This window comes from Coptis chinensis, chromosome 6 (assembly GCF_015680905.1).
Source record: "Coptis chinensis isolate HL-2020 chromosome 6, ASM1568090v1, whole genome shotgun sequence".
Lineage (NCBI taxonomy): Eukaryota > Viridiplantae > Streptophyta > Magnoliopsida > Ranunculales > Ranunculaceae > Coptis > Coptis chinensis.
This window is the reverse complement of record NC_141461.1, coordinates 44,123,525-44,137,162: the sequence shown is the minus strand read 5'-3', so window position 1 is coordinate 44,137,162 and position 13,638 is coordinate 44,123,525. Positions and strand designations below refer to the sequence as shown.

The 13,638-nt window shown below is 34.5% G+C and overlaps 1 protein-coding gene across 1 annotated transcript; it reads left to right on the top strand.

Moving 5' to 3' along the window:
• The first annotated feature begins 9,148 nt into the window (after positions 1-9,148).
• LOC147493134 (uncharacterized) lies at positions 9,149-11,046 on the top strand. Its single transcript, XM_086566626.1, has 3 exons — positions 9,149-9,537; positions 9,648-9,740; positions 9,855-11,046. Exons 1-3 carry the CDS (start codon positions 9,490-9,492, stop codon positions 10,779-10,781), a joined length of 1,068 nt encoding a protein of 355 aa, XP_086422752.1. The 5' UTR covers positions 9,149-9,489; the 3' UTR covers positions 10,782-11,046.
• The last annotated feature ends 2,592 nt before the right edge of the window (positions 11,047-13,638 follow it).

The following is a 13,638-nucleotide window of genomic DNA, read 5'->3' as shown; positions in this document are numbered from 1 at the left end:
CTGTCTACAAATACTCAGCTGTAAATGTACCAATTCAGAAACCACTTGAGCTAAAAACATAAAAAAATCTGCATGGTGGAACGATAGTGACCATCTGATCTTGTCGAAAAGTCTCGAAATAGATTGTATTTCTGCAATCATTAACCAATTGGGATTTTGGGTCCATTGCTTGATCATCTCCTGTCTGTATATTCCTGTGTAAGTAACTTTTTCTCTCTTTTCTTTTCTTTTTTTTACATTGCACGGCTGTTATATTATGTTATCTCTTTGCACTTCCTCACTGCTCTTTACTCTTGTAAGTAATATGGTGATTATTGTATATTTGTAAGCTCTTGTCTAGTTGTGCACAATAAAGCTACTGATGTGTCAAAAGTCATAATCATTGATTTACATAGAGATATGTGTCCGTGTGTATTGCAATACAAACCAACGTTATCCAAATAGTGAATCACAATAATAAGTCTAAAAAGTAAGTTTGTATAGCACTACTCAATTGTCCACAAGAGGTGACAATTGTTTTCTAAAATAGCTCATTATCTATGTCATCTACGGTTTAGAAGGTATATATTGTAACTAATAGATCACCAATTCACCATTACCAGTCCCAAGTCTCAACTCAAATAGACTTAACCCTTAAAAATTGTTAATAACATCTCAAAATCGAGTTGCATTCGTACCACCTCACTCGTAGAGTGGTAGAGACAATTTTGTCTTAGAATTTTGAGAAGTAATTGGTTGTCAAATACAATTTGTATGCAGACAAGATACAACTCTTTCTATTATGTTCTAGATATATTAAAGAGATAAATAGATAAAGGGGAGGGATTGAGCCATTCCCATTAGAGCTACTTTTGAGCCACTTCATCAACTTACAAATTGAATTAAGACCATTTTTTGTGGATATGATCTTCTCACAATGGATAGCATACCTACAAAATTTCATTTTATTTGGATATGTCCAACTTTGCGAAAACTAGTGTTCAATTTTAAATATTTATCTAACGGTTCAGAATTTTCCGATTTTATAATAATAACATTTGATTATATTATACATATTTGAATGAGTCGAAATTTGGTGGGCATGTTATTCATGGTAGGGAGATCATATCTACAAAATATCAGCCCTTAATTCAACTTGTAAGATGATATGGGAGTGGCTCTATCCCTCCCCATAGATAAATAATTAAAAATAATAATAATAATAATAATAACAACAACAATTTGCAATAACAAAAAGCACAGTCACACGTACACACTGATGAAATAAATGCATAATCGGGCAATGAAATATGGGGTACAAAAATAAAATTGAGCAATTTTAGGTAACCAACTTGTGATTTTATTGCACTTTATTACACACGTGAAAAAAATGCATAATCCGTATATTCTTTTTTCACGTGTGCCACATATTTTTATTATATTTTAATATGTGGATATTGTAAGGGACATCCCACTAGACACGTGTTGTGCATAAGGCTCACATGCAACGACTCCTTCAGTATAATTCAACCCTAGACATATAGATACTCGTCACACTCGAAGACGACTCCAGGCACTCGCCATATCCAAAGACTCGTATACACGACAACACCAACGACTCACCACTTACTACTCGGTCACATCTCATGACATCATCACCTGTTACTGTCATCATTACCAATATTATCTTTAAGCCTCATTCCCGTCGTAATACATGAACTATTATAGCCATCCACCATCATTACACCCTATGCCAACTCAAACAAGCCTAAACACCTATGACTACTACCCACATGCCTCTTATGGAAACATGACACTCATCTCAACTGCACACCTGTACTCAGTACACGTGTCGCACCCGATGTACACCCTCAACACCTATAAAAGCCACTTTCAAGAACTACGTGTGGCTTGATTTCAGTCTAACGGTTAATCCCAATCTGATCGAGTTATTAACTCAAACTTCACCACCACTTCCAATACACGGAACTGGATATGTAGGCATTTTCATCCTCATGAAGAACAGTCATTAACAACAACCAAAACTATCCATTTTCTTCATCTTAATTTAAGAGCTAAGTCTTAATTTGGTGTAATGTCCTAATAATTCAAAAAAGATAATTTTAGACATTTACAGATATTGAAAAAGAAATGTCACGTTGAAAAAGAAATGTCACGTATGACAAGTTAGTTTCCCAAAATTGCTATAAAAAAAAATTGTACCCCAAATCCATATTTCGTGTGAAGTTAATTTCTTTTTTTTTTTGCTTCGTTTTGGTGTTTTACACCGGATCCCATAACCAATGTAGTCAAGGCACAAAGAGGCGCAGAGAGGCAAAGTGCCTCGCCTTGACCAAGGCACAGGAGGTAACATAAGGCGCGACTTTTTTGTGCATTTTTGCGCCTTTTGTTGAGGCGCAAGACGCACAAAGCGCGCGCCTTATTTTTTTTTACAATTTTTGCTATACGTTACAGATTTACACTCGATCCAATTGTTGTATGATACAAGAAATTAAAAAAAATTAGTAAGTTTCATTTTGGAGTACACTTTAAACTTAATTTTAACTAGTTTTTGTTAAGTTGTATGGATTGAGAGAAGACACAAAAATGAATTAAATGAAGTTTTACGGGATTCTAAAATTTGAATTACATGTTCTATTTCATGAAGAGCTCATTTGGCTCAATTCAATTGGTTCATTATTTTAGTTTATTAAAGTTGAGCTAGATTGTATTGAGATATGCGAGTTTTATTTTGCTCTTTACTTATTGCTTAAGATTTTTCTTTTAAATGACTACAATAGTTTCACGTTTACAAACACATAAAATTAATTTTAAAGTTTGGCTAAGCAAATCAGTGATAATTCATGTCATATTTATTTTTTATTTGATAAATCTATTTTTTTATTACTATGTGCCTCACTTCAATCAGGCGCGCGCCACGCCTCGCGCCTTGCGCCTAAAGCATAAAGAAAGTGTTGCGACTTAGATGCGCTTTAACGCATTGACTACACTGCCCATGACCAAACTAGCTAATAGTAAACCACACTACCAACCAATCAATGGGTTGGTGGTTATGAAGTTACGATTTCGTGTGAAGTTATTTGTTCCATTCTGAACGTTTATCACAATATCACACTATATCGATAGATATATATTATAGCTATACCCTCTTGGTTCTATTTTTTAAGGCTTCACAGTGTCTCCAATTTTTTGTAAACTCTAATACTAACTACGAACAAAAAAAAATCCAAATCTTTAGATATATATTATAGTTGTACCCTCACCGATCTATTTTTTGGAGCACTCACAGAACTCCCATTTTTTTCTAAACTCTATTACTAATTACGAAAAAGTATGATATAAATAAAGAAACAGCCTCATCTAGAGTTTCACAGAGTCTCCAATTTTTCCTAAACAATATAGCTAATTACAGAAGAAGAAAACTAAAATTATTGAGCTCCAGAATTGAATCACAAAATATATAATAGAAAAAATAATAATAATAATGGCAAACCAATAATGACAATATTTTAAAATATATATAATATTACATGAAACTAAGCTCAAAGAACAATTAATAAGAAATCGAAAACTGGATGCAAATGCATCGAACTAACCTCAAATAATATTTAACGGAAAATCCTAAACTTGATGCAAATGCAAATATTAAACTAATCTTAAAAAGTAATTAATGGGAAATCGGACTATGGATACAACTGCATTAAACTAACCTCAAAGAATAATTAACATGAAATCAAAACTTGGATGCAAATACATCAAATTAACATAAAAAAATAATTGTCGGGAAATAAAAAAACTGGTTGGAAATGCATTGAACTAACCCTCAATGATTAAATTAATGGGAAATCAGAAACTGGATGCAACTGTATTGAACTAACATCAAAAAAAAATCAACTATAAATTGGGAACAGGATGCAAATGCGTATAACTAATTTTAAATAATAATTAATGGGAAATCAGAAATCGGATGCAACTACATTGAACTAATCTCAAAAAATAAATTTGATGCAAATGCATTGAACTAATCTCAATAAATAATTAACGGAAAATCGGAAACTGGATGCAAATTCATTGAACTAACCTCAAACAATAATTAACGGAAAATAAGAAACTAGATGTAAATGCAATCTTATCGAATAATAAACGATAAATAAAAAACTAAATGCAAATGCATTAAAATAATCTTAAAGAATAATTAATGGCAAATCGGAAATTGGATGCAAATACATTGAACTGACCTCGAAAAACAATTAATAGGAAATTGGAAATTGGATGCAAATGCATTGAACTAACCTCAAAAAATAAATAACGGAAAATCGGAAACTAGATGCAACTGCATTGAACTAACATCAAAAAATAAATAACAGAATTGAAAATCAGAAACTGGATGTAAATGCATTAAGGCTAATTCCAATGGTTTGGTGCGCCATCCCGCCAAACCACAATAGCATAGTGTATACAGTTAGCGGCTTAGCGTTTCCCAACCCAATGGTTATTTTCACAACCGCCAATGCCTATGGCGGATAGAATTTTTTTTTTTTTTTTTTTTTTTTTTGACTCTCCAACCGCCATTTTTTGTTTTTTAGGACTCTCAACCGCCAATGGTTTGGTCGCCATCCCCCCCAAACCACAATAGCATAGTGTATACGCAAAACCCAATGGTTATTTTTGCCTATGGATAGAATTTTTTTTTTTTTTTTTTTTTGGACTCTCCAACCGCCATTCCCATTGTGAAAAAAAAAAAAAAAAAAAAAAAGTTTTTTAGACTTTCAACCGCCCCTAGGCCTAGGCGGGTTTTTTTTTTTTTTTTGGGACTCTCCAACCGCCATTCCCACAGGCGTGTGGGAAAATAAAAATAAAAAAAAGTTTTTTTTTTTTTTAGGACTCTTAACCGCCAGTGCCTATGGCGGGGATTTTTTTTTTTTTTTTTTGGGACTTTCCAACCGCCATTCCCACAGGCGTGTGGGGAAATAAAAATAAAAGATTTTTTTTATTTTTTGGACTCTCCAGCTACCATTCTCAAAGGCGTGTGGTTTAGATTTCTTTTACCCGCCACTTTGAGTGGCGTGTAGACTTGACGCTATCTCGTTAAAACTGGCGCTATATATAAGTAAACTTATACCGAGAGCGTTGGCGGGTTAGCGTTTTGACGTACCATTGGATCAAAATGTCTGTGATATTTGGTGTTTTGCCGCACCATTGGATTTAGCCTAAGCTAACCTCAAAACATAGTTGTGTTATATGTTGTGGGAATATCTCGATAAGTATAGTTTTGCATTTAAAATAATGTTTATCTTATCTCTTTTCGTATGATTGAGAACGTCTTGCTATTCAAGTAGCTTCAATATGAACTTCGCCTTATTAGACAATCTCACAAAACTTTAATCAAACTTCTATTATTAAACAACAAAATGAAGTTGAAGGATTTTATCAAATGTGAGTTTTTTTTTTTTAATGGATAGTGGGGTTTTCACGTTATAAGAAATTTGGATGAGTGATAAATATAATATTCATATATAATAGTTTTGCATACATAGTTGCAAATATTTTCAGAATAATTAATATAACATCACACGTTCGTAGATAATCTTTGAAGATCCCACATAGTGAGGCATGTATAATTTAAAGAATAATTAATGGGAAATCGGGAACTAGATAATTTTTTATGATCCCACATAGTAAATCAAACATAATTTATTTTTATATCCTGTTTGAAGTTGATATTACACACCACACTAGATAATTAAAAAGAAATCAGAAACTGGATTCAAATACATTGAACTGAGCTTAAAGAGTAATTAACAGGAAATTGGAAACTTTATGCAAATACAATAAACCATACTCAAAAAGTAATTAACTAAAAATTGAAAACTGAATATAACTACATTAAACTAACGTCAGAGAATAACTAACGAGAAAATAGGAATTGGATGCAAATCCTTGAAAAATATTTAACGGAAATTGGAAACAGTATGCAAATATATCAAACAAACTTTAAATAATAATTAACGGAAAATCGAAAACTAGATGCAAATGCATTAAACTAATCTCAAAAAATAATTAACAAAAAATAAAAAATTGAATGCAACTGCGTTGAACTAACCTCATAGAATAATTGGCGGAAAATAAAAAACTAGATGCAAATGCATTGAAATAACCTCAAAGAATAGTTAACGAAAACTCAGAAATCGAATGTAATTGCATTGAACTAACCTCAAAGCATAAATAATAAAAAACTAGATGCAGATATATTGAACTAACCTCAAAGAGTTATTAACGGAACGTCAGAAACTGTATGCAAATGCAATGAACTAATCTCAAAGACTAATTAACGAAACATTAAAAAATGGATGCAACTGCATTGTACTAATCTCAATGAATAATTAACGGAAAATCATAAATTTGTTGTAACTACATTGAACTAACCTCAAAAAATAATTAACGGGAAATTGAAAACTTGATGCAAATGCATTGAACTAACCTCAAAGAACAATTAACTAGAAATCAAAAATTGGATGCAACTACATTAAGCTAACCTCAAAGAATAATTAACGGAAAATCAGAAACTGGATGCAACTGCATTAAACTAAAATCAGAGATTAACTAATGGTAAATAAGAAATTGGATATAATATCTTGAGAAATATTTAACGGGAAATCAGAAACTTGATACAAATGTATTGAAATAACCTCAAATAATAGTTAACTAAAAATCAGAAATCGGATGTAACTGGTCGAACTAACTTCAAAGCATAAATAATCAGAAATTTAATTTGAAACTAGAAGCAAATGCATTGAACATCGAACTAGCCTCTAAAAATAATTAACTGGAAATCAGAAACTGGATGCAGATGTATTGAACTAATTTAAAAGAGTAATTAATGAGAAATTGGAACCTGGATGGAAATGCAATGAACTAATCTCAAAAACTAATTAACGAAACATCGAAAGCTGGATGCAACTGCACTAAATTAACCTTAATGAATAACGAACGAGAAATCATAAACTTGATGCAACTACACTGAATTAATCTCAAAGAATAATTAACGGGAAATCGAAAACTTGATGCAACTGTATTGACCTAATCTCAAAGAATAATTAATGGAAAATCGGAAACTAGATGTAATAACTACATTGAACTAACCTCAATGAATAATTAACAGAAAATTAGAAACTTGATGCAAATGCATTGAACTAATCTCGAAACATAGTTGTATACTTGTATTGTTTGAAAGGGGAATATAATATCTCAACAAGTATAGTTTTACATTTTAAATAATGTTTATCATAATTCTTTTATTATGATTGAGAGTGTCTTACTATTCAAATAGTTTCAATATCATCTTCGCCACATTGAGCATTCTCATAAAACTTTAATTATTAAACTTAACAACTAAAAGAAGTCGATAGGTTTTATCAAGGTTTGGTCTTTTCTTTTTATTGAGAGTGGTGCAAGAAATTTGAATGAGTGATTAATATAATTTTCATATATATCTCATAGCTTTGCATAATTGCTAATATTTTTTAGAATAATTTAAAATAACAGCATCCGTTCGTAGGACGGGTTCGAAAACTAGTGGTAATTATACTCCCAGCCGTAAACCAAGTCATTAGCGTAATATATCTCTAGTCAGTAGTCATTAACCCTTTTTTTTCTTGATAAACATCCCTATTCATAACATAGATAATGCCGCACTTGGTTTATGCTATTGTGTGTTAGGAAAGAAAAATAAGACAGCTAAACAGTGCAAATCCTCATCTTTCTCATCATGATAGTGAATACTCTCCCTCAATTGGCGCTAGTGTGAAATGCAGATTGCAGACAACCAATTTTCTTATAAAACTAAGTTTCCATTATTCAATTGAAAACTGATAGTGCCCCCTTCGGTGGACACATCATCCTAAGGTTCAGACCCTCGGGTGGTTCTCAAATTTTGTGTTTTTATATCTGCATCAGTGACCAAAATCTTAATCCTATGCCAATGGAGGGTTTGTGCTAATTATTGACTCTTAAATTACCATTTTCTCAGATGTGCCTTTAGGCTGCCTCCAAGAGTAGTCCTTATCACCTCCAAAAGATTCCTACTGGCAAATTTTTTTAATGAATAATGATTAATATATTTCTATTGGTAATTCAAGATTTTAATTATCTAATTAGCACCTAATAGGTCCTACTTAAACCGTGTCTAATGTCCACAAACGGTCAATGTCTAATTAAACTTTTAAATTCTTATTTGGTGAGGCATCTCCAACTTAAAAATTGTAATGATGTTGTCTTCCGTAGTTTCTTCTGGGAATTATTCTCTTTGTTATTACGATTAAAAGTTAAAGCAAAGTTAGTAATAAGACTTAAACAGGGCACATTGGGGCGTGCCTTGGTTAATTTGCAGTTTAACTAGGTCTTAACTCAACCAGAGCATCCATAAACGAAAATTGGTTTCACACGTATAGTATTGTCACTACAGTGTACACTGTACACTTTATAAATTATTAAACTTCTGACTGATGAATTGCTTTTAGAGTTGTCTCCAAAAGCTAGCTGATTAAGCCATCCATTTCTAAGTTATCTCATGACCATCACAGGGTCATATCTGATCGGAAGATAGGCATCAGAGAGCGAAGTTGAACATCATTGAACCAATCAGATTCAGAATAAAATCAAACGGCCTCTTAAGTTAATAAGTGCAGGTTTCGAGGGGCAGGTTATATCTCTAGGACAAAATTTTGAGCAAAAATTCTGATCAGGATTCAGGATATATGGAGCTATAACTGTATTAGATGGAAACAAGAAACTGCAAGATAAAATTTGCAAGTGTAATAACCAAGTGCAAAGTAGATTAAAACACTACGTAGTCCTAGCGTAGCATCTGCTGCTCATACCATATAGTTAAAAAAGGACCTACTGCATTTGCTTCTTTCTTGAAGAATTAGCCATGCCAAAGCAGATTAACATTAGACAGGTTAGAGTTATGTTTGTTAAGAACTTTTGTGCTACTGTGAGTTTATGTTGACGATCCCATCAACTTAGGATAAATTCCGTGTAACTTATGGTTACGTACATTTGAGTGCACCTAATGTCTTAATGTATCTACTTGAATTGTACGCGTTTGAGAGTTAACTATTACTTAATTATACGTACCACTTGGACTAAACTATGTTTTATGCAAATGTAAACCATGGTTACATTGATGATTGATCAATGGATTTACTATTTCATAGTTCCTGTTGTTATAGATTGCTGTTGTCATCGTCGCGTATGTAGTTTTCGTAATGTGTTTGTTTATTTCTTTTTTCTTTTTGGTTCCTCTGATATGATATCTTTATTACCCCCCATATCAGATTCATTTCTGCAACAAGAAGGGTGGATTTGGCTTGGTCTTCTCTCTAATTCCCACTTTTGTTTCTTCCTTTAACTTTCTCCTCATTTCTTGTATACACCTTTTTGATCTCTCAGACCCCTAATATTGGCTGCATTAGTTTATGTAAGATTATGGGAAGAAATATTGAAGAACAGATTATTCTTCATCCAGGACCCAAGGTTTGTGATCTTGTGCTAGACCATGTTCTTATTCTACAACAAATATTATCTTAGCATGTGTCCTTGGTACACAATTCAAAATTCTGATATTTGAATTTATTCATCATTAGGCTATGCTTGAATCTGACTATGGCGAATCGCTTTTCGCTTCTCTTCCAAAATCACCACTCCAAAATGGCAGACCAACCAGTATGGTTGTTAAGGTAAATCAAATCTTTAGGCTATGCTGTTCCCTACTTCCCTTCATGATTTTTATTAGAATTAGATTGAACTGAAGTCTAATGAGTGTTTCGCACTTAAACCTGAAATACAAACAGAAGGCACATAACATGATCCCTGCTCACCTAGTAGCTGAAGCCATATCTCAGCTCCATGGTGTTGAGGGTATAAGGTGGTCAGGCCCTATCACACCAACAGAGATGCAATATGTTCAACAATATGTCTTTACAAAGTATCCGCAGTACTACAATGGACTAGTTGAAGAAGGTGACAAGGATGATCCCTATAACAACGAGGCAACCACGCCCAATGATAAGCGCAAATCTCCTCGAAGTGGTCTAAGAGAGTCTTCCTCTCCCTCCTTTGGAAGTAACCTCCCAGACATAGACAAGATCCAATTGGAGCCTTCTAGGCTTATGGAACTCCTTACAACAAAATCTTCTTTTCCTGGGACCTTCATCTCAATCCCCGAAATTCAAGCTCGAAACAAAGTCTTAAAGCACTGTGGACTAACTGAAGATGAGTATCTAGTCCTCTTTACTCCTAATTACAAGGATGCTATGATGTTAGTAGGGGAGAGCTACCCTTTCTTTAGGGGCAATTTCTACTTGACAATACTTCGCGAGGAGGTGGACTGCATTAGGGAATTTGCCAGTTACAAGGACTCAAAGGTGATCTCTGCCCCAGAGACATGGATGGACTTGAGGATCAAGGGCTCACAACTTAGCCAGTACTTTAGGCGAAAAAGTAAGCATTCACCTAAAGGGTTATTCTCTTATCCAGCAGATGTGAACGGAACTCGCTATTCTATGCATTGGGTGTCAGAGGCTCATCGGAACTCATGGCACGTACTTCTTGATGCAACAGGACTAGTAGTGGGGGAAGGCCAGCTTAATCTTGCGTTACACCGACCTGACTTCGTGTTGTGTACTTTAGACAATACACATGCTCAGCCTTCACAAATTACATGCCTCTTGGTGAGAAGAAAATCTTTTGATACATCTTCCACTCAGGTTCAGGAGTAAAAAAATTTAAGAGTATTAGAAAAGGGACTAGATAGGTAAGTAAGTGATTACTTGTATGATTATTATATTGTTGAAACATCAGTCTTAGAGGTGGATTACAGATTCTGGGGCTATGTTCGTTTGCGTCCTGTTTCAGAATTTCATTTCACCTAAATAATTAACATCAGCCTGAGACAGCAGGAGTGTACTTGGGGCTGTATCCTTCTATAGCGTGGATATCATTCTTTTTCTACCGATGAAGATTTAACAAAGTTATGTTTGCTCAGTCGAGGTCTAATACCTTCGAAACCTTGATATAGTTACTTTTATGAGAGGACCTTCTTCATACCTTAACCAGGGCACCAGGCACTACCAAGATAATTGATTACAGGTTTGATGACTTTCTTACAATAAATTGCACTCCTAGCTGAAAACGAATACTAAGCAGAGTAACCAACAAACACAAATCGCTCTTTCTACTAGTGTTCCCATTATCATAGTGTTCCTTGTTCCTAAATTACATAATCAAGAGAAATGACAATCCACGGTTATTATTTGAGTACATCTTACTAGGAGATAAGAGAACATTTGGAAAGTGGAAGAGAACCATTTTGTATCTAGTAGAAAGATTGTTTAAAATTTAAATCATTAACAACCTCTCTGGTGAAGTATGGACACCATCTAAAACCTATTAGAATAGTTGTATCAACACAGCAACTAGAGTAGAACAGAAGGAACAGTAGACAAGGACAAAATTAACAGGTAATAACCAAGGCTCGGATTAGGCTGTCCTTAAGGAAAGATTTCACCCTTTCCAATGGTGCAAAAGGCAAAGAAGGCGTCTTCCTCACAGATTCAATGGTTAACAGCGATCGACTTTGCACTAGAAATGCACTACTCTCTGTAGAATGAAGAATATAACTCTCTCTCAAGGGCGGCTGGAAGAAAGAGAAGAAGAATAGGATAGATTATAGTTTCGCTTTCCTGAGATGGGTTTCTCGATCCATTAAAGTCTATCCCCCATGGACTCACAAATCCCATTTTATAGATTTAGGTCGGTCTCCTAAACAGATAAGGAAGAGAGACCAACTCCTAATAGAACACCAAAACTTACTACTCAAGAAAAAAGCAAAACAAGTTTAGGCAATTGGTCAAACCACTACCCACAACAGTAAGCCCAAGCCCAAGCTTGAACCTGACCCGATGTGGTGGATAACCAATGTGGGACTATCTATTATGCACTAAAGTGGAGAGAACACTATTTGTTCATCTCCTCCACTTTGCACACACACACTAGTATTTAGAAATACACGAGATTTCAACAATCCCCCACTATTTTAAAATACTAATAGTCTCCCACTATTTTGGAATAGGATATTACAAAAGAAAATGGTTAACTAAATGCCAGAGAGAATCGAAAAAACAATGCATAAGATACTGGTGCTTTACAGGCTTGAACCAGTCATAGGGTAACATGTCTTATAATACGTGAAAGTGGTGGATTAAAAAATCTTTGAACCAACATTCCCTTGTAGTAAAATAAATCACATGCATCCACACTGCTCTTTCATTATATGCCCGTTTCAAGGGTGTTTGGCGCTTTTGCCCCCTTAGATCTTTTGTGTTCCATGAATGCTCTGTAGAGTACTTGCCCATATACTCATAAGAACCGACCCAGTTCTACATTCACGTAGGTGGATATCCATCAAGTGTACATTGCAGTTAAAATACACTATCTCATTATAAAATGGACTAGGGATTCCAATAAGAGTAAAATAACTCATCCTTACTCATTGCAATTCTAGTTATACAAAGTATACTATAGTACCATCTCGCCATAGAGTGGGACATCTCATACATAAATAAGACGATAGTACTCCAGGACGACGAAGTGACTTGTTTTTCCCTTTGAACCTACTTCATGGGATCTCCAATCACATAAGTAGGGTTGCCGTCAGTGTCACCCTATATATGGGCATAAGTAGGGGTGGGCAATGGGTCGGGTCGGGTCGGGCTAGCCCGGCCCTAAACATTTAAAGCCTTTCAGTTATTAGGGCCAGGCCAGCCCGGCCCTAAGGTCCCTATAGGGCCGGGTTGGGCCAGGTCATAAGTCTAAATTTCAAGCCCTGACCCAACCCTAAGCCCTCTTTAACAGTTTAGGGCCAGGTTGGGCCGGGCCTATATATTTTCTTCTTTTTACTGCATCAGTTTTAAAACTCATTTATATTACAAAAAAATTTCAAAGATTTGCAAACTCAAAGTCCCACCACTTTGAAATTTGAATAACAACCAATCTAGTAATAATTCTTGATAAGTCCAACAATTTAAAATGTATATCCACAATCTAATAAACTGAAGTACATAGAGACTCATATTTATATTTCAAAATTACAGTTAAAATGCACAAGACACATTTTGGAATGAGCTTTCACCGACATAAATCCGTTATTTCTTGTACTCAAATCTCACCAAAATTACATTTAACATTGAAAACACAAAGACAAATAAGAGTATGGAATGAGTTTTACCGACGCCAACCTATTTTTCATTAGGCTAGTGCCCGTGCTGCTCATTATTGTTCTTGGCTTACTAGGTTAGACGGGAGTTGTGAGGTGTACATGAGTTGTGAGATAGAAACAATTAGGTTTACAAGTTTTTATGATATAAGACAAGTTATTAGAAGTACCCATACGGTAAGTGATAAATTACAAAGGACAGTGTTATGTTATAGTGAAATTATAACTATGGCTTAGTTAGGGTCGGGTCTATGTTTCAGAACCTTAGCCCTGACCCTGTCTTAGAAGGCATTAGGGCCGGGTCGGCCCTGCCCTAAACTCTGTGAGGGCTTTAGTTGTAAGGGCTTTATAGAGCTTAGGGT

What these genes read in the sequence shown, in the direction of transcription:
- LOC147493134 (XM_086566626.1), top strand. Translation starts at nt 9,490, where the DNA reads ATGGGAAGAAATATTGAAGAACAGATTATTCTTCATCCAGGACCCAAG. An exon ending in TTCTTCATCCAGGACCCAAG is followed by an intron (nt 9,538 to 9,647) that starts GTTTGTGATCTT and finishes ATTCATCATTAG; the next exon opens with GCTATGCTTGAATCTGACTA. An exon ending in CAACCAGTATGGTTGTTAAG is followed by an intron (nt 9,741 to 9,854) that starts GTAAATCAAATC and finishes AAATACAAACAG; the next exon opens with AAGGCACATAACATGATCCC.